We start from the raw sequence: 20611 nt of genomic DNA, 5'->3' as shown, positions 1-20611 counted from the left end.
AAGACATTTTACCTTTGAAGCAGCGTCTTTGTGGTTTGACTGAAGACTTTGTCGCCACAAACTTTTACTGTTTCAACCTCCTACATTTAAGAAATACATAAAACACAAAGAAACTGTTAAACACAAACGTTGGCAGTTAAAAATTATATGGTTTTAAGGAAAGTAAATGACAGAATAAAAATGTACTAGGTCGTACTGGTAAATTTACCTTGTCAGATTTTTCTGGGCTTTCAGCGAGAAGAGTCCACATGCTGCTCTTTAGTCTTTTCATATCCATTTTCTTGGCTGTTTTACAGTAGTTGATTTCTATCTTGTTGACCTTATGGAAAGACGAAAGACAACATTCAGTGTGTACGCATCAACTCCCAGTACAGGGCAACGGAGGGCTGACACATAAAATGCATGTGGAAAGACATACAGCGGATACATTGATAGATACAAAAAACCACATACTGAGTGAGACATGCATAAAGTTACAATGTAAATATTAGCTGTTTACCTCCTTATTAGAACAAGTTGTACAAAAAGCAGTAAAATGTTGGGACATTAATTTGCATTACTGGTCAAGGCGCAAAACACAGTGTATGTGTTTAAATGAGTAAAACTGAGATTTTCAGTTTGCGTTATAAAAAATGTACAAACAGATTTTAAGTTTTAAACATTATTCATTAGAAAATTAAGTGATTGACTTGCTGGGTGTTGGTTTCATTTGGTGTATTTTACACAGGAAAGGAAAGAGCAGGTTGTACTTCCTGAGGAGGCTGTGCTCCAACATCTGTAAGAAACTCTAGTGCAGGGGTCACCAACGTGGTGCCCGCAGGCACCAGGTAGCCCGTAAGGACCAGATGAGTCGCCCGCTGGCCTGTTCTAAAAATAGCTCAAATAGCAGCACTTACCAGTGAGCTGCCTCTATTTTTCCAATTTTATGTATTTACTAGCAAGCTGGTCTCGCTTTGCTCGACATTTTTAATTCTAAGAGAGACAAAACTCAAATAGAATTTGAAAATCCAAGAAAATATTTTAAAGACTTGGGTCTTCACTTGTTTAAATAAATTCATTGATTTTTTTTACATTGCTTCTTATAACTTCCAGAAAGACAATTTTAGAGAAAAAAAACACCTTAAAAATGATTGTAGGATTTTTAAACACATATACCTTTTTACCTTTTAAATTCATTACTCTTGTTTCCTGACAATTTAAAATTTAAAGCCCACCCGGCTGCACCAAGCATTTGGTGCCTTGTTGATACAGAAAAGTACAGTTGTGTATGCGTAGCAGCTATGAAGGTTGCAAGCCTGTTTGGTTCAACTTATCTCTGTGTATCAGCCTTTTCTGACATGAACTTCATCAAGAACAAACACAGAACACTGATGCACATCTGCAAGACTCACTCAGAGTTGTAATGCCAAGTTACACACCAGAATACAACACACTAGTTAACAGCATGCAATGCCAGGCTTCCCACTAACTGACAAAGAAACAGATAACAGATTTGGTGTCCAGTTCAAAGTGTGACATGATTTATCTAAAAAATATGAGAGTTGATTTTTGTATTTTACATGAGTTATTATTTGTACAAACATGGTGCAAAGTAATTCATGATTTGTTAAAAAAAATATTAGTGGCTAGCTAGTTAAAATGGGATATTGTGATTTCACAAGACTGTCTTTGAAGTGATCATTTGAAAATGTTCAATTTGAAAAATGTGCACTTAGAGAAAATATAAAAATAAAATGTTGCATATTGATATTTTTCTGTTTCGATATACATTTATTGTGAGAAATCATTAAGATGATCAGTGTTTCCACAATGATAAATATAATTAATTATTAATAAATAAATAAATAAATGGGTTGTACTTGTATAGCGCTTTTCTACCTTCAAGGTACTCAAAGCGCTTTGACACTACTTCCACATTTACCCATTCACACACACATTCACACACTGACGGAGGGAGCTGCCATGCAAGGCGCCAACCAGCACCCATCAGGAGCAAGGGTGAAGTGTCTTGCTCAGGACACAACGGACGTGACGAGGTTGGTACTAGGTGGGATTTGAACCAGGGACCCTCGGGTTGCGCACGGCCACTCTTCCACTGCGCCACGCCGTCCCAATAATAACATAATAATAATAATAACATAGAGTTAAAGGTAAATTGAGCAAATTGTCTATTTCTGGCAACTTATTTAAGTGTGTATCAAACTGGTAGCCCTTCGCATTAATAAGTACCCAAGAAGTAGCTCTTGGTTTCAAAAAGGTTGGTGACCCCTGCCCTAGTTGATGTACTACCAGTCGGTGGTTGCCAGTGTTCTGTTCCACATGGTGGTGTGCTGGGGGGGAAGTACATCTAAGAAGGACAGCTCCAGACTAGAGAAACTGATTAGGCGGGCCGGCTCTACGATCGGAATAAAACTGGACTCACTGGTGATGGTGGCAGAGAGAAAGCCTAATTTTTTAAAAAGAATTAAGTGACGTTAATGACAACCTTATTCCAAAACACAATATAGAACGTGAGGTACAACAGGATAATGCATACATTTATCATTTGTTTTCAAAACGGTTACAAAAAAGTGGGAACCCAAAAAGTCGGACCTCATTTTCATGACTTGATTGGGTTCTGCGACCCCATTTTGAAGATTCCTAGCGCCAATACTGATTGTCTCATGAAACCCTAATCTGAGCAGTCTCAACCTCTTCGTGACACGACCACTTTCTTTTTATTTCAACCTGTGTTGAATGACGCAATGACGGTCTGACCATCCCTCTAACTTCGCTACAAACACGCACCTTCTACTGACTTGTGATAGGCCAGACCGTGCTGAGCTCAAGCACATGGACACTTTTAAAATAAATTGCATATTTATACAGGGACATGGCTTGGCACATCAGGGACCAATTTGAAATTGATTGCGAAGTAAAATTTAAATGTGCTTGGCTTTGTGCGTGCACACACTTAAATACATCTGTTTTTTTCACTGGTGAATGTAGTTTTGAACATACGTCTATTTTTAGTAAGAACGCCACGCAACTGTTGCTACATCAAGCCCCAGTGCCTCCCTTTCATGTAAAGTAGGAAAACACTTAACTACATACCTTGTGTGGTTCTGGTACAAGATCATCCTCGCCATAGGTAGAGACGCCGTCTTGTGAGGGCGGTGGAAAACTCTCCCCTGATGGTTGTGTATCGTCAGAGTCTGGAAACCCTTCCACATCGTCATCACTGTCACCAGTCTAATGAGGACAACGAGTAAACATGGTGACTTGTGGGATTCGTTGAGGACAACGGGTAAATATTGTTGTTAGAATAATTGTTTCTAAATGATCACAAAAAACTTTGTATTATATTACGTTCCTGACAAGAAGACAAAAGGCTGTCTTTGAAACCAACCAAGAAGAAGGCTCGTAAAACTTCACTGGATTTTAAAGCGGACAGATGGCAGGATCTGCCCAACTTCCACAGGAACTCTTTTTAAACTATTTTATGGAACTCTCTTTGAACTATTTTATGGAACTCTTTTTGAACTATTTGACGAACTCTCTTCGAACTGTTCGGTAACCGAGGGCGACACTGTTTACGACCCACTTCCCTCAGGAAGCAAGTCAAATAAAGAAGGAGGAGTACGATCTTTTGGCAGAGCGTGGTGCAGGACTGTACAGCGAGTACAGTGGCCGTGTCTCTCCTCAGATCTGAGTCCAAATTTAATTCTGTTTCTGTTTGATTTTTTGCCTTTTGTCTTGTTTAATAGATGTCATCAGTGTTTGAACCTGACAATTGTGACTTTTGGGATTCATTAATCAACAACACAATAAATTAAACACGCCAACACATTTATGCTCGGCAAACAGAAAATAGAATGCAAAAAGGAACAGTATTACAGTCCCAGATGGGATTAGGCTTTGAGACCTATGGCTCAATTTCCGCTATGGGATAAAAAAATTGCAACAAGTTGTTAGAGAGATGCAAGTCGGCTTTATTATTCCCTATGACCCTTTACCAAAGCACCTAAGCACCTTAGACTGATCTCACTTAAGGTGACCTAATACGCAAAATAGAGGTGGGGGAAATAATAATTTTTTAGCCGCATTGCAAATCAGACATGGACGATGATAAAATGAATTTGAAAACATTAATAATCTTTCATTGATTTTTTTTATTGTAAATAAAGCATTGCAGACAGTTCTCAAGTTTGGCTGACTGCAGCAAGCCACCTCACCGAGAGATTTGACCAGCTCCTTTATTATAGGGCTTTTATGTTCCAGTTTTGCACACATTTTAGGGCTGAGCGATACATTGTGGGTTTGTCTCTGTGCGATATAGAAAATTACTACATCGTAATATTCGACTATATGTTCTCACACAGTTGTTTTTAGCTGCAGGCATTACACTACAGGCTCTTCCCACTCCTTCTTGTCTCTCCTCAAAAGACAGCAAACGCACAAGCTTACACACGTCACATAGAGTCACGTCATACGTCACATATGTATACGCACTCACGGAGCAGAGAAGTTTCAGCGTGGCTAATGCTAGCGGTGATGCTAGCGAAATGTTGTGAGTGGTAATACGAGAGAAAGAAGGTGCGAATCTGGTAACAAATGAAGGAATAATTAATTCCCAAGAAAAACAGCATGGGGTCCAACGTCTGGCGGTGGTTCGGCTTCAAGCGGGAATATGTCGAACAGACAACTGTAATTTGTCAAGTGTGGGGCACAAACCTTGCTACCAAAAGTAGTATTACTGCTAATATGTAGCATCATTTGAAAAGTCACCTGCTAATAACTTTAATAAATACAGTTTTGGTCAATTGACTGAGTTGTGATTTCCTTCTCTGCATGAAAGTTTAAAATGAGCATATATTAATGCAGTATGAACAAGAATGTTATAACCACACTGCTGTGATTATCAAGGCTAAGGCGAAAATACTGAGATATATATAGTATATACCGCAATATGGCCTAAAAATACAGAGATATTAAAAAAAGGTCATATCTCCCAGCCCGAACACATTTCCATTAATTAAACATGTGGGAATTAATTTAACTGTTTCTTATTACAATTGCACTGTTTTTTTTTTAAAGCTGCAAGTGATGCATCAATAGTATTTTTTTAAATTAATAGTTGCTCCTGAATCATATCTGCAATCAAATTGTAAAGTGGCCAAAGATTCTCTCCTATAATGCGAAAACAACTTTTCTTACCTATTGGTACCTGTTTTTGTGACCTACCACATAGCGAAAGACATACACTATTTGATTTCCTATTATGCAACCAAATTTTTATTTTACAGTTTTTGAAATATCTTGTGTGACATCATGCACAAAAGTGAACTTTATTTGTTTTAAAATATTGCAGTGGCGTTCTGTACAAAAAGTGCACTTTAATTGAGTGTTTGATTATTCATCTTAGTGACATCATGCAAAAAAGTGCACTAATAGCTTGTTTTAAAATGTCTCTGACAATTTCTGTTTTGAAATGACATGAATGTTTGTGCCACTGCTCAATAAATACAGTTTTGGTAAATTGACTTAGTTGTGATTTCCCTCTCTGCATGAAAGTTTAAAATGAGCATATATTATTGCAGTATAAAGAAGAATGTTTTAATGTAGACACATAGAATCATCATACTGCTGTGATTATATGCATCAAGTGTTCATTCAAGGCTAAGGCAAAATATCACGATATATATTGTGTATCGTGACATGGCCTAAAATTATTAAGATATTAAGAAAAGGTATCGCCCAGCCCTATTTAGAATGCATTAAAAACAATCACTGTGAACAATGTTGCTACAGCTTGGTTATTATAAAAGTTACGAAACGTAAATGAAGGATTGTTGACGAGTTTTGAATGCATTTTTAAAAATAATTTAGAGGTAGCACTGCTAGTCACCAAGAACGAGGACGATTCGTATATGTTAGAATCGTATTTTCACTTATTTTATTACCTCTATTAACAACTTCTTTCGGGACTCTATGAAAGCTCTCTTCAATCTTTCTATTTGAACGACAGGAACACCCAACAACAGAACAGCAATAAAGCATTTTCTGCTCAAACTACACTCACTCTCACTTAGGGTTTGGACCAGTTGATCTGCCGTTTCTTTTCTTTTTCTCCTATGTCCCACTCTCCTTTGTGGAGGGGGTCCGGTCCGATCCGGTGGCCATGTACTGCTTGCCTGTATATCGGCTGGGGACATCTCTGCGCTGCTGATCCGCCTCCGCTTGGGATGGTTTCCTCCTGGCTCCGCTGTGAACGGGACTCTCGCTGCTATGTTGGATCCACTTTGGACTGGATTCTCGCGGCTGTGTTGGATCCATTATGGATTGAACTTTCACAGTATCATGTTAGACCCACTCGACATCCATTGGTTTCGTCCTCTCCAAGGTTCTCATAGTCATCATTGTCACCGACGTCCCACTGGGTGTGAGTTTTCCTTGCCCATATGTGGGCCTACCGAGGATGTCGTAGTGGTTTGTGTTGTGGTTCGTGCAGCCCTTTGAGACACTAGTGATTTAGGGCTATATAAGTAAACATTGATTGATTGACTTGTTTTAATGCTACGCTCAAGCTGCTTGACCATGTGTGAATTAAGCCGAGAAGAAGAAAAACGGATGTGACGTCATATGCATCCTAGCAATTGTTTATTTTTTTTGTTGCTGTTACTATTACTATTATATCTACTTGATGTTTGTTAAAATAAATCATATCTGTTGTTTAAAGTTGATTTCTGGTGGAGCAATAATCACTCCTATTTACAAATTAATAATGTTAATAGTGTTATAAATATCAAACAAAACAATTGTGACTATTATTTTTTCCATATTTGTCCAGCCCTATATAGAAGCGCAAAAAACTACTACAAGGCTTACGGGAAGAAGACACTGTCAAAGTGGAGGCACATAAATAAAACCTCACAAAACATGGTGCATCCTGAAGAGACGATATTATAGAGTGGTTGTACGGTGGTCTGTAAAACATAATCTTTGCAAATATTTGACCAAAGAACCACCATTACATGTTATGTAGACCACAATATAGCGTTTAACATTAACACTAATAAACATTAACAACCTCTACCCCTATTTTGCAGTAAATGACACATGACGAAAGACCAATATATTTATTAAAATATTTTAGGGTAAGCAAGAACAATGAAATGTCTCACCTGAAGACCTGGGCAAAAGTTTGCCGTATCGTTGGGATTGTTGTAGTCATAATCACCAATGCCTTCTCCAAGCTCCCCAGAGAGTCTTCTTTGTGCCTCTTGACATAACTAAAGTAAAAAAAAAGCAATATATTTTCAAGAATATTCATCTTTCCTTTCGATGATCAAAACTTTTTCAAGGTAGGTAACCTGGTAATACTGCCATTAGTTTCAATGTTGTGTCATTTAACAGTAATTAAGTTGCTACTTAGTTATAATGAGGACGTTAACAACACTACAAAACACGCTGAAATAAGCAGCCTGATATGTCGCAGCGGCCTCTTTTTGCTAATAACAACACAGTGGACCGGGACTTGATGAGTCGGTCGACATGGACTTGTCGACACAAGTAGGACTGACTTAAGCGGGTTGCACTGTAATACATCACATTAAAAATGTATTAAAATTAATTTCTAGAATATGCCAAGGGAACATTTTTAAAAAGTTGTGAGCTAAAAATGTCTCATAGACAGCAGTGCATTTTACAGATGGCTGGAATATGGATAAATTATGTACAAAGTGCATATGCATGTATATTTCAGCTGCGCAATAACTACAAATCAGATATATATGTAAGCTGACATTGGTATTTACAGCTCACCGACGCTGAGGGTTTGAGGCTAAGCTGAGAAAGTGTCTCTGGAGGAAACTGGAATTCCGCTGGTAGAGTTGATTTCTTGTTGCTGGAGGTGAGGGCTGACTTGCTAATGGTGGTGGCTGCCTACAAAAAGGGAAGGGAGACATCAGATTTAGCACAAATACTCCATAAGTTTAACATGCCTGTCTTAAAGCAGGTGCAACAAAAAGTATTGGCAAAGCTAAATACTGTGGTGAGAGACCAAAGTACTGAATTATGATGAAACAGATTACCAGTGGTTCGGTAAGTGTCAGCTGTGCAATCTAAAGGTGTTAAAAAAAACAGGACTAACGCATGAATGATCGCAGTAATTACTATGAATTATGATTCAAATCAGATACACCTTAACCCTTGTGTAATGTTCATATTGTTGTTACTCAGCCAGTGTTTGTGGGTCTGTGGCTCACAATCAAACACTTTCATGTTAAAATACTGAACAGTTGTTTACCTTATCCCAATAAACATCTGTTCAGTATTTTAACATAAAAGTGTTTGATTGTGAGGCATTAAAAGCCACAAAATGCAACGGGTCCATCAGACCCACAATCGCTGGCTGAGTAACAACAATATAAATGTTGCATGGAAATTTCTCTGCCAGTTTCTGCATCCCACAAAAATTATTTTTTTGTGTTTCTGCACCTGCGGTTCCCACACAAGGTTACAACATTGTTTGTCAACACTGTCTGCTCTCATTTTCTCGCACATTTGACCCTCTGATGTTCTGTGTACCTACACTCTGTCCTCCTGTCTAGGCCTAACACTGTCTGCTCTCATTTTCTCGCACATTTGACCCTCCGATGTTCTGTGTACCTACACTCTGTCCTCCTGTGTAGGCCTAACACTGTCTGCTCTCATTTTCTCGCACATTTGACCCTCTGATGTTCTGTGTACCTACACTCTGTCCTCCTCCTGTCTAGGCCTGCTGTGTGTGTGTGTGTGGGTGGGTGTGTGTGGTACAAAGAACATCAATTTCCACACTTCTATTAGCCCGGGGTCCAGTGGACCCGGACATCTTATATGTAATAGAAATGAGTAGGGGGGGTGTATGGTGTGTGGTCATTAAATATGTATTCTGATATATGTTCTTCACAGAAAATGAGCCAAAGCCAGTGAGTCTCAGTTTGAAAAAATTAATTAATTGTATCATTTTTCTTTTAATAAAAATCGGAAAAAGGGTCCCACACACCCTAACACCACACAAGGGTAACTGTATTCTGTTTGTTTTACTCATTAATTAAAAAAAAACAACAACACTTTTGCTCATCTTTCATGAGCAGAACCCAAAGTTATTTTTTTGTATGTACACAAAAAGCCATATTTCTCTCATATAGCATACTCAAACATCTGAATCTAAATCTCACTAGTGTGGCGTATCAAGATGCTGACAAGAGAGCATGATTATTGCACAATTGTGCCTTAAGCAGGCCACAGTAGAACGTGAAGTTTTTTTTCTGTATTGTAATAAGTATGCATTAAATAAATTACATTATTACTTAAAGTGTGGCAGTGAGGCTTGAAGCAGAGTACACAAAACAGCTGCAGCCTACCCTGGCCCCCAAAAACATTTTCTGGGGAGGATTCTGATCACCCAAAACTCAGTTTACTCTCTCACTGCACAAACTAAAGTATAAATATTTCCTTTAACAAAACTTAAGTAAGCTTGGCAATATATTTTCTTTATTTTTCTTACGCTGCTGTACATCTCCTAAAGTAAGTATAAAGCCTCCCTACAGTATGTATATATCATTTTCTTGTTATCTTTGGTTAGTTCATTATAAAACAAAAACAATAATTTTCCGCAGAGCATTTGGGTAGGAGAGGAAGAAAAAAAAGTTACTCTTGTGGTACGGAAGTAGGGGTCAAAGTTGACATCCGCATTGAAATCCATTTCAAAAGACTTTTTGGGCTTCTTTTTACGTGTCTCCTTGTCGGGCAAATGGTCCACTAATGGGGAGATTAAAATGAAATGGTTAAGTCACACAGAACACAAGACAAACTGTTGTAACAAGACGTATAATTTTTGTAAAAATAGTTTAATGTGCAGTTTGGACGAGAATTGCAATCCATCAGTCAGTCATTTGTTTTATGTCACTCACATTTGTGCTTTGGCTTGAACTGCCAGTAGCCCGGTCCTGCCCACGTGGCCATTGTCCTGGGGCTGAAGTATGAATACTCTCTGGGCTGAGAGGACAGCTGCAGGCACATAGTGGCGATATCTGCCTCTCCAATTGGAATCACATCACTGGATCACCACAGAAAGTGCAATGTAGTCACAAAAGCAACAAGCTCTGATGTAAACCATGCAAACATAATAACTGTCGTTAGTCATGAGAGAATTCTGCAAACGTCATCTACACTGCACAAAAACAGCTGCTCTGTTTTAAAAAATCAAAATAAGGCTGGTCTTTTTTGGGGAGGATTTTAATATTGACCTTCTAAAACATGAATTAAATTATTTAGTGCATTTTCTAAATTAAATTCATAACTATTATTTTTTATCCACTTAGGAATGCATCAACAAGGATAAACTCCTCTGCAATTTTATTTAATAAAATTTTACTAATGATTTCATTAATTCAATGATTTATGGTTTACTGCTTTCTGATATTTTATATCATTATCAGTACTTTACAAATATTTTACAAAGAAAACCTAAAGTTGAAATAAAACACCGTAAATTTACTCAGTAATATGTGGAATCCTTGAAAATGTAATTGGCAAATGTGTCATGGGACGAGATTTTCCAACATCGGGGTGCAGAAATGACTTACCAAACATTTATCTATATCCTGTATTTATTGCTTTGTATTCCATTTATACAAAGCAAAAATACATTTAAAAACATAATTTATTACCATGGATTACATAATCTACAAAAAAAAAGTTTCTATTGCTAAAAATAAGCAATACAAAAACATGTATTATTAGTCCCACTCAAATGTCAATATATCATGTTACCAAAAATATTAAAATCTATTTATTAAAATACTAAAAGAAAAGTTAGAAAAAAATCGTCAAGAACAGCTGGAATGTCATAAATAAATTGCTAAATAAAAAGCACTCATCCAGAGGTATTCCATCGAGGACATGTTCACACAAAAAAAATAGTTTCAAAAATGCGTATCCAGGGTTAAAACAACCTCCATCCACACAAGTGTAGTTCCAAAACTGTTTGTCTACAAGTAAATGCATTCACCATCGGTCTCGCACAGAAGCCTAGAAAAACAGCAAAATCAGACTTGGTGGCTTTATACTTCTGTTACTATGTTTATTTTGGTACAATAGATGTACAATGACGTGCCCATTATCTTTAAAACCTGCCTGACCTGACGCAGAGCCCTGGGAACATTATGAATCATTTTTAAAGTGCCTGAAGCGTGCATACGTGTCTGTGCTGCTGAAACCCAACGCTCTTGGAATTATAAACATGTCTAATCACTAACATGGCGATATATTACATGTGCAGTGAAGTAGGGCTGGCTGATTATAGCAAAAATCCATCCATCCATCCATCTTCTTCCGCTTATCCGAGGTCGGGTCGCGGGGGCAGCAGCCTAAGCAGGGAAGCCCAGACTTCCCTCTCCCCAGCCACTTCGTCTAGCTCTTCCCGGGGGATCCCGAGGGATCCCGAGGCGTTCCCAGGCCAGCCGGGAGACATAGTCTTCCCAACGTGTCCTGGGTCTTCCCCGTGGCCTCCTACCGGTTGGACGTGCCCTAAACACCTCCCTCGGGAGGCGTTCGGGTGGCATCCTGACCAGATGCCCGAACCACCTCATCTGGCTCCTCTCCATGTGGAGGAGCAGCGGCTTTACTTTGAGTTCCTCCCGGATGACAGAGCTTCTCACCCTATCTCTAAAGGAGAGCCCCGCCACACGGCGGAGGAAACTCATTTCGGCCGCTTGTACCCGTGATCTTATCCTTTCGGTCATGACCCAAAGCCCATGACCATAGGTGAGGATGGGAACGTAGATCGACCGGTAAATTGAGAGCTTTGCCTTCCGGCTCAGCTCCTTCTTCACCACAACGGATCGGTACAACGTCCGCATTACTGAAGACGCCGCACCGATCCGCCTGTCGATCTCACGATCCACTCTTCCCCCACTCGTGAACAAGACTCCTAGGTACTTGTACTCCTCCACTTGGGGCAGGGTCTCCTCCCCAACCCGGAGATGGCACTTCACCCTTTTCCGGGAGAGAACCATGGACTCAGATTTGGAGGTGCTGATTCTCATTCCGGCCGCTTCACACTCGGCTGCGAACCGATCCAGCGAGAGCTGAAGATCCCGGCCAGATGAAGCCATCAGGACCACATCGTCTGCAAAAAGCAGAGACCTAATCCCGCGGCCACCAAACCGGAACCCCTCAATGCCTTGACTGCGCCTAGAAATTCTGTCCATAAAAGTTATGAACAGAATCGGTGACAAAGGGCAGCCTTGGTGGAGTCCAACCCTCACTGGAAACGTGTCCGACTTACTGCCAGCAATGCGGACCAAGCTCTGACACTGATAGTACAGGGATCGGACTGCCACAATAAGACAGTCCGATACCCCATACTCTCTGAGCACTCCCCACAGGACTTCCCGAGGGACACGGTCGAATGCCTTCTCCAAGTCCACAAAGCACATGTAGACTGGTTGGGCAAACTCCCATGCACCCTCAAGAACCCTGCCGAGAGTATAGAGCTGGTCCACAGTTCCACGACCAGGACGAAAACCACACTGTTCCTCCTGAATCCGAGGAAAAATAATAATCACAATTATTTTTGATGGATATTGTAATCACAATTAATTACAATTATTAATTACTGTATTTTCCGCACTATAAGGCGCACCTAAAAACCTAAAATTTTCTCAAAAGCTGACAGTGCGCCTTCTATATGGACCAATATTGAGCCACAACAGGTCTCACAACTACGGTAAGCAGCCGCTGACTTCATTTTCGCCCGGAGGAGAAGAAGCGCGCGGTGCATGTTGGGATATATGACTACGCCAGGTGTGCCGTTTTCATTTCCATTTGTGTGTTTATGTAACTTCACCAGAAAGGCTCCTATTGAGAAACATGATTTCAGGAAAGCAGGAATTGTCACTGAAATACTAGACAACAGCAGTGACACTGACTCCATTAACGACGTCTCGAAATAGTGCAAAGCAATAACAATATATCAATAAGTCAACGTTGCTCAAACGTTAATGTCACACAACACAAACGTTAATTTCACACAACACACAAAATAAACATGTAAAGCTCACTTTATTAAGTTATTCCTCATCCACGAATCCCTCGAATTCTTCTTCTTCAGTGTCCGAATTAACCAAGCCACAAGACGTCTCGCAACTACGGTAAGCAGCCGCCGACTTCAATCAATCAATCAATGTTTATTTATATAGCCCCAAATCACAAATGTCTCAAAGGACTGCACAAATCATCACGACTACGACATCCTCGGAAGAACCCACAAAAGGGCAAGGAAAACTCACACCCAGTGGGCAGGGAGAATTCACATCCAGTGGGACGCCAGTGACAATGCTGACTATGAGAAACCTTGGAGAGGACCTCAGATGTGGGCAACCCCCCCTCTAGGGGACCGAAAGCAATGGATGTCAAGCGGGTCTAACATGATACTGTGAAACTGACTTCATTTACCCTCGTAGAAGAAGAAGTGCGCGGTGCATGCTGGGATATATGACGTCATTAATGGAGTCCGTGTCGCTGCTGTTGTCTAGCAGTTCAGTGACAATTCCTGCCTTCCTGAAATCATATCTCTCAATAGGAGCCATTTTGGGGTCTTTACATAAACACAAATGGAAATGAAAACGGCACGCCTCGCGCAGTCATATATTTCAGCACGTATCGCGCGCTTCTTCTTCTACGGGGGTAAATGAAGTCGGCGGCTGCTTACCGTAGTTGCGAGACCTCTTGTGGCATGTTTAATCCGAACACTGAAGAAGATGAATTTGAGGGATTCGTGGATGAGGAATAACTTAATAAAGTGAGCTTTACATGTTTATTTGGTGTGTTGTGTGACATTAACGTTTGAGCAACGTTGAGTTATTGATATATTATTGCTTTGCACTGTTTCGAGTGTTACTATATTGTGATTGCACAAACGTTTGATTTAGCGTAACAGTATCAGACTGTTTTGTACGTGTTTATTGAATCGAGGAATAAATGAATAAATAAATGGGTTGTACTTGTACAGCGCTTTTCTACCTTCAAGGTACTCAAAACGCTTTGACATTACTTCCACATTTACCCATTCACACACACATTCACACACTGATGGAGGGAGCAGCCATGCAAGGCGCCAACCAGCACCCATCAGGAGCAAGGGTGAAGTGTCTTGTTCAGGACACTATATAGGACACAATAGTTCCCCTCCACTATGTGATATAAATACTATATACCAGGGGCGCTCACACTTTTTCTGCAGGCGAGCTACTTTTCAATTGACCAAGTCGAGGAGATCTACCTCATTCCTATTTATGATTTATATTTATTTATTTATGAAAGAGACATTTTTGTTAACAAGTTAATGGTGTTTAATGATAATACAAGCATGTTTAACACACATAGATTCCTTTATTTCATGAAGACAAGAATATAAGTTGGTGTATTTGATTCTGATGACTTGCATTGATTGGAATTAGACAGTGGTGCTGATAACGTCCGCATTTTCAAATGGAGGAAAAAAAAAGTCCTCCTTTCTGTCCAATACCACATGAAAGTGGTTGGATTTGGCATCTCATTTGTCCAACTTGCATACTCGTTTTTAAACACTTTGTTATGAGAGTAGCATATGTGTGTGGCCCTTTAATGTCTGGCAGCAGGTGAGTGACGTCAGTGAGTGTGCGGGTGGGCAAGCAAGTGAGAAAGCGGTCGCTGAGGGCGAGGGAGAAATACATTGGCATCAAACTCCGTAGCTTGCTAGCTTGTGCACGCTAGCTTTCTGAGACTCTTATTTTGTTAGCACAGGCAGGATGAAACAGGTCTTTTATGGTGAAGACAGGAACTGTGCAGTCGGTCTTTAGAGTTTTGACAGTAGGTACGGAGTCTCTAGAAATAAAATGTGTTTCTCTGCGTCTGCCCTGTTAGTGATTTTTTTCTTAAATATGAGCTCGCAGCAGCCAGCTGTCATCTCACAAGATCCTCGGGTGCCGAGAATGTCAAACAACTGACAAAAGTGAAGTCTTGGTATGATTGATGATTGCTCATTTTTATGTCTATTTTTTAATGCCTGGCTTGAGATTGACTGACACACCCTCTGAGATCGACGTAATGGGCACCCCTGCTATATACTATATAAATATATATACTCAGTGGCCTAGTGGTTAGAGTGTCCGCCCTGAGATCGGTAGGTCGTGAGTTCAAATCCCGGCCGAGTCATACCAAAGACTATAAAAATGGGGCACATTACCTCCCTGCTTGGCACTCAGCATTAAGGGTTGGAATTGGGGGTTAAATCACCATAAATGATTCCTGGGCGCGCCACCCCTGCTGCCCACTGCTCCCCTCACCTCCCAGGGGGTGATCAAGGGTGATGGGTCAAATGCAGAGAATAATTTCGCCACATCTAGTATGTGTGTGACAATCATTGGTACTTTACTTTACTTTTAAATGTTGCAGTACATGTTATACCTTGCTGTTGTTAAAAGATAAACGAAATACAATTTACCTCGGGGACAATAAAAAAACAGCTGTTTATTCATTTTGGGAGTGAACGGAGTTGTCAGAACGCTGGTTTGTAATCTATTAATAAAGTTTGACTGACCTGACTGTTTTGTTGACATTCCCTTTAGCGCAGCTCCAGCTAATGGATGCATAACGTAACCCCAGCCTCTACTGTAGCGTCTATTCTATGCGCCTTATAATCCGGTGCGCCTTATAGTGCGGAAAATACGGTAATGTGAAAACATGAGTATTTGTTGTACTACCAAAACACAAATTTAAATTTAATAAAAAAAACAAAAACTTTGATACAAATTAATAACAAATAAACGACAAGTAACAATAGTAGAAAAAACAATTGATTTAAATAACAATAGCAAAATAAAAAAAACATAATTCAGTTTTTATGTTTTGTGTTGAGTTTATACCTTTTAATTCTTTTTACCACCATAGTGTGTGCTTTTTGTTAAAATAAAATTGAATAAAATGTTTTTTTAATCAAATGCAAAAATCCTCACATTTATTGGTGCAATACACCTTTTATCAGTCAATAAATCAAAGAGTATTTATATAGCTTTTTGCACTTGACTAGTCTATTCTTGCTGCTGTGAAAATTGTGACGTCTTGGGGGAGGTGGCTTTGAGGACCTTATGGTCTTAACGTTTCTCCTACATGTGTTCTATTTTACATTGTATATTCTGCAAATAAAAAATAAATACATGAATAAATCAAATAAAAAAGGAAAGGTTCTCACCGTCCTTTTCCAGAACCAGAGGCCACACAGCCCTCTTTATGTTCCTTCACCCCCTCCTCATTGTCACCATCCTCATAGTCGGCATCAAATTCGGGATAATCCTCTTCAACTTCGGGTTCAGGTTCAGCATTGACGTCAAACACGTGTTCACCATGCTTCATCTTCTCCAAAAGTTGGTTCATTGTCTAAAAGAAGTCGAGCATCAATTCCATTATAGTTTACTGTAGAACATAATAGATATATAACTAAAATCATATTTATCTTTAGTCAAGCTATTCTCTCACCTGCTCTGGGTTCCAGCTCGTGAAGGAAAAGTCCTGCAGAGAGGGGCAAATGGAGCTCTTCTCCTGAGAACGCTGCAGTCCAGCTGCCAGAATCAGAAACCAGAGATATACATGGCTTGAAACATGCAATCTGGTCACAACGTTAACGTTGGATATTACAAAATACCATATAGTATATACTAGGGATGCACCGAAATGAAAATTTGTGGCCGAAGCCGAATAAAATTTAAACGCTTGGCCGAAGGCCGAATACCGAATAATGAATGCAGTTTTTCACAATTTTTTTTTGTATTGCATGAATAGCCTAGAATAAATATTTAGACATGTTTTTCAAATAAAGTATTTTTCTATTGAATATTGACATTTTTTTAATATTCCAGTAGCCTTTGCTTTTCAAAAAAAGCACTAAGTTTTTCATTTATATTAGGCCTTCAAACAAAACATGCATTCCAAAAAAAAAAAAAAAGTGCATTAAAGTGGATAAACCCACAACAAATGAATTATTGTCCTTTTGGCAAAAGTCTGCTTAGCCACAGTAGATATGCTAATAATGTAAACAGAAGGCTCAAGTAAATCTCAATTAAGTGTGTGCTTGTAACCTCTTACACTTACACAGGTAGCCTACATAACAGGCTAATAATGTAAACAGAGGCCCCACTAAATCTCAATAAGTGTGTGCTTGTAACCTCAAACACTTATACAGGTACACAACATATCCCAATGTCACCGCGTCACTGCACGTTGGTTGATTGCGTCACTGCGTCAAAAAATTGCGTCACACGCCACTATTCGGCCTTGTTTTTAACTCATTCCACCGAAGGCCGAATGTGGCTTTTTTTGCCATATTCGGCCGAATATATTCGGTTACCGATTAATCGGTGCATCCCTAGTATATACAGTTAAAAATAAGTATGACTGATCTTGAAAGTTTACCCCCTTATTAAGATAAGAACAGTCTTATGGTAGGTGTAATGTAACAAAGATGGAATATGAGTAAAAACATTGAATAACGATTAAATTGGTAAATTAATTTCTGCCATGGTGGTGGAGCGGTTTGAATAGAGGAGTTTCTGTGACCGGTGTCTAAGTGTATGATTCATTTATACATTTAATTTTTTAAGTTGATATTCTGTCTCTCCCATAAAAATCTGTTCACATTTTCTTCAAAAATCAGCACAGAATAAAACAAAACGACACAGTTTATATATGTGTTTGAAAATTTAACAACAGTTTTTTTTTACCCATGAATGGGGATGCAGGAACTGCCATTGGAGGTGGAGGCGAGTGGGAAGCAGTGGACTGCAGAAGGGTCATGTAGGATGGGAAGAGCAGCTCACAGCGACTGTTCTCACTGAACAGAACAGAAAGGAATACCCCAGCTGTGCTACTTTCATCAAAGGATGACGCCATTCGATGAAACATGGGGTCCACCTGTGGGGATAAAAAAAGCAGGTATATGTGGCGTGCATGTATGATATAGATACATGCTGTAAAATAAAAGCCAACATGCTTTGGTGGCTTAAATTGTTTTGTTTTGATGCAGGTTTATTTTAAACCTGTAGGCAGTCACAATATGATACCATAACCCTATTTATCTTCAAAATATATCCAAAAAGGAGGAGGAAGAAGTAAAGCGTATTTAATCCCACCCTTTTTGCAATAAGTTGATACCACTGACACACAAGGGACGGCGTGGCGAAGTTGGTAGAGTGGCTGTGCCAGCAATCTGAGGGTTAGTGGTTCAATCCCCAGCTTCTACCATCCTAGTCACGTCCGTTGTGTCCTTGGGCAAGACACTTCACCCTTGCTCCTGATGGGTCCTGGTGAGCGCCTTGCATGGCAGCTCCCGCCGTCAGTGTGTGAATGTGTGTGTGAATGGGCGAATGTGGAAATACTGTCAAAGCGCTTTGGGCTCCTTAAAAAGGGGTAGAAAAGCGCTATACAAGTACAACCCATTTACCATATAAGCACTTCCTATTCTCATATTGCAACACAATTTAAGTCAATGAAATACAACAGTACTCTTGATAGGCAGTTAAGTCAGTTATAATTCCCAGACTGAAATGGGTTATTTCTCATTTTCAAAAATATTCAAGACATTTATCAAAATTCTTCTTCCTTGTACCCAGTAAACATTTCCCGTTTGAACAGCCTCTGAAAGCGGATCATATTAGTACGTTGTTTGACTTAGGGTTAGGGTTATTTCACTAACCCTAACCCTGCTACTTTATAAATTGTTTCCACTTACAATTTTAATCTACTTGGCCTTGTGATTATTGGATGTAAACCAAAGTTATACATTGTATCTATGAAGTTGGGGTTCAAAAGGTCAATGCTAAAGTCATCACATAAAAAATACTTTTTGGCTGATTTCGAACAAAGTTGTCTTAATACAATCCTCAAACCTTTTAATACTTGACTTAAGTACCTACATAAGTACCTACATAAGTACCTACAGCTGACCAGTACATTTTGCTTTTTTCACAACATATTTTCACGGTTATACACAAACATTTTCGACAGCGAATCACATGTTTTTTACCACTTTGTAATGCAAGTCCTTCATCACATATATTGCAACTCTGCCTCTAATCTGGTTGGTTCTGTTAATGTAAATGTATTGCCTTTTCATCATTGATCCATGTTTCTGATATAGCAATCACTTTGAATGATTTGTTGAATTGTCTCAAAAAATGCTTCGTATTGTTTTAATTTGCGTACAAACTTCCAAAGACATGCACCTGGGGATAGGTTAATTGGCAACACTAAATTGGCCCTAGTGTGTGAATGTGAGTGTGAATGTTGTCTGTCTATCTGTGTTGGCCCTACGATGAGGTGGCGACTTGTCCAGGGTGTACCCTGCCTTCCGCCCGATTGTAGCTGAGATAGGCGCCAGCGCCCCCCGCTACCCCGAAAGGGAATATGCGGTAGAAAATGGATGGATGGATGGACAAACTTCTGCAGTTGAGATGAATAATAGAATTTTATAGATATAGATTTATTGTTGGATTTAACGTTGGTATTGTATTGTCCGTCTGTGTAATATCAACAATTATTTTGGCTGTGGGTGAAGAAATATGTATCTGGATCGCCCATCAATCTCCAACTCTGGATTTTTCTGATCTATGCAGGAAAATGTCTCTAATTCCATGTTTGATTCAGTGTTGCTTGTATGTGTCATAGATAAGGGAATTTTGTTTGTAGTTATTTACATTTATTCAGTTCTCCCATATTCCTGATGACCATTTATCTTTAATTCTTCTGGCATTCCATGTAGTTTGATCCTTTTAACTTTCTTCCCTGTTTTAGTCGTGCAGTTTTGTGTTTCGGTTTATTGCTGCTCAGGAACAGTCTTATTTTCTTTGGAGTGGGTGGCGAACTTCTACGTTTTCAATGTCCAGTTCTATTGCCTTTGACTCCATAACGTAGTTACCTGCTGCTCCGTGGAGCTGACTTCTAGTTACCCGCCCAGGCGCTTCTTCAAATTACGTTCAAATAGAGTCATCCATGTCTTGTATCAGACTGCATGACATAGATCTTTATAAGATAAGTTATTGATCAAATTCTAACTTTTTGTGGATGATTAATCAATAAAGGATCCATCAAAAGCACACAGACACTAAAATGCCTACAAATTAGAGCAGTGGTTTTTAACCTGGGTTCGATTGAACCCTAGGGGTTCGGTGAGTCAGCCTCAGGAGTTCGGCGGAACCTCCGCCACGGATGTCAAGACACATCCGACTCATCGTGTAAATAAAAACGTCTCCCTATCCCTATTTGTTCTTTGAACAAGGTGATGTTAATGCACAGTTAATTTTGTGCACCAGTAAAAAAACTAATTTGTCTTGAATTAAGAAAACAAAACATTTTATTTTCACTAAAGAAGGGTTCGGTGAATGCGGACATTAAACTGGTGGGGTTCGGTACCTCCAACAAGGTTAAGAACTACTGATTTGGAGGGTTTTTACTTCTTACTGTGGTCTTGAAAGTGTTTGGGTCACTGCTTTTTGTGCAAACTTTGGAAACCCAGTGTTGTGGCGATTAGTGGGGTAAAAGAAAATATTCACTT

The 20611-nt window shown here is 39.5% G+C and overlaps 1 protein-coding gene across 2 annotated transcripts in view; it reads right to left on the bottom strand.

The window, feature by feature from the left end:
* Positions 1-20611, bottom strand: part of ncaph (non-SMC condensin I complex, subunit H) — a 40878-nt gene that overhangs the window by 8552 nt on the left and 11715 nt on the right. For both annotated transcript variants that reach the window (XM_061906985.1, XM_061906984.1), the window contains exons 7-16: positions 17784-17973; positions 16543-16625; positions 16259-16443; positions 9936-10081; positions 9677-9783; positions 7804-7923; positions 7164-7271; positions 3094-3231; positions 209-319; positions 13-80 (exon numbers count right to left, since the gene is read on the bottom strand). In XM_061906985.1, coding sequence (XP_061762969.1) covers positions 13-80; positions 209-319; positions 3094-3231; positions 7164-7271; positions 7804-7923; positions 9677-9783; positions 9936-10081; positions 16259-16443; positions 16543-16625; positions 17784-17973 — 1256 coding nt within the window. The remainder of the gene's footprint in view (positions 1-12; positions 81-208; positions 320-3093; positions 3232-7163; positions 7272-7803; positions 7924-9676; positions 9784-9935; positions 10082-16258; positions 16444-16542; positions 16626-17783; positions 17974-20611) is intronic.

Source organism: Nerophis ophidion, linkage group LG07 (genome assembly GCF_033978795.1).
Source record: "Nerophis ophidion isolate RoL-2023_Sa linkage group LG07, RoL_Noph_v1.0, whole genome shotgun sequence".
Classification (NCBI taxonomy): Eukaryota; Metazoa; Chordata; class Actinopteri; order Syngnathiformes; family Syngnathidae; genus Nerophis; species Nerophis ophidion.
This window is presented reverse-complemented; position numbering and strand designations above follow the sequence as displayed.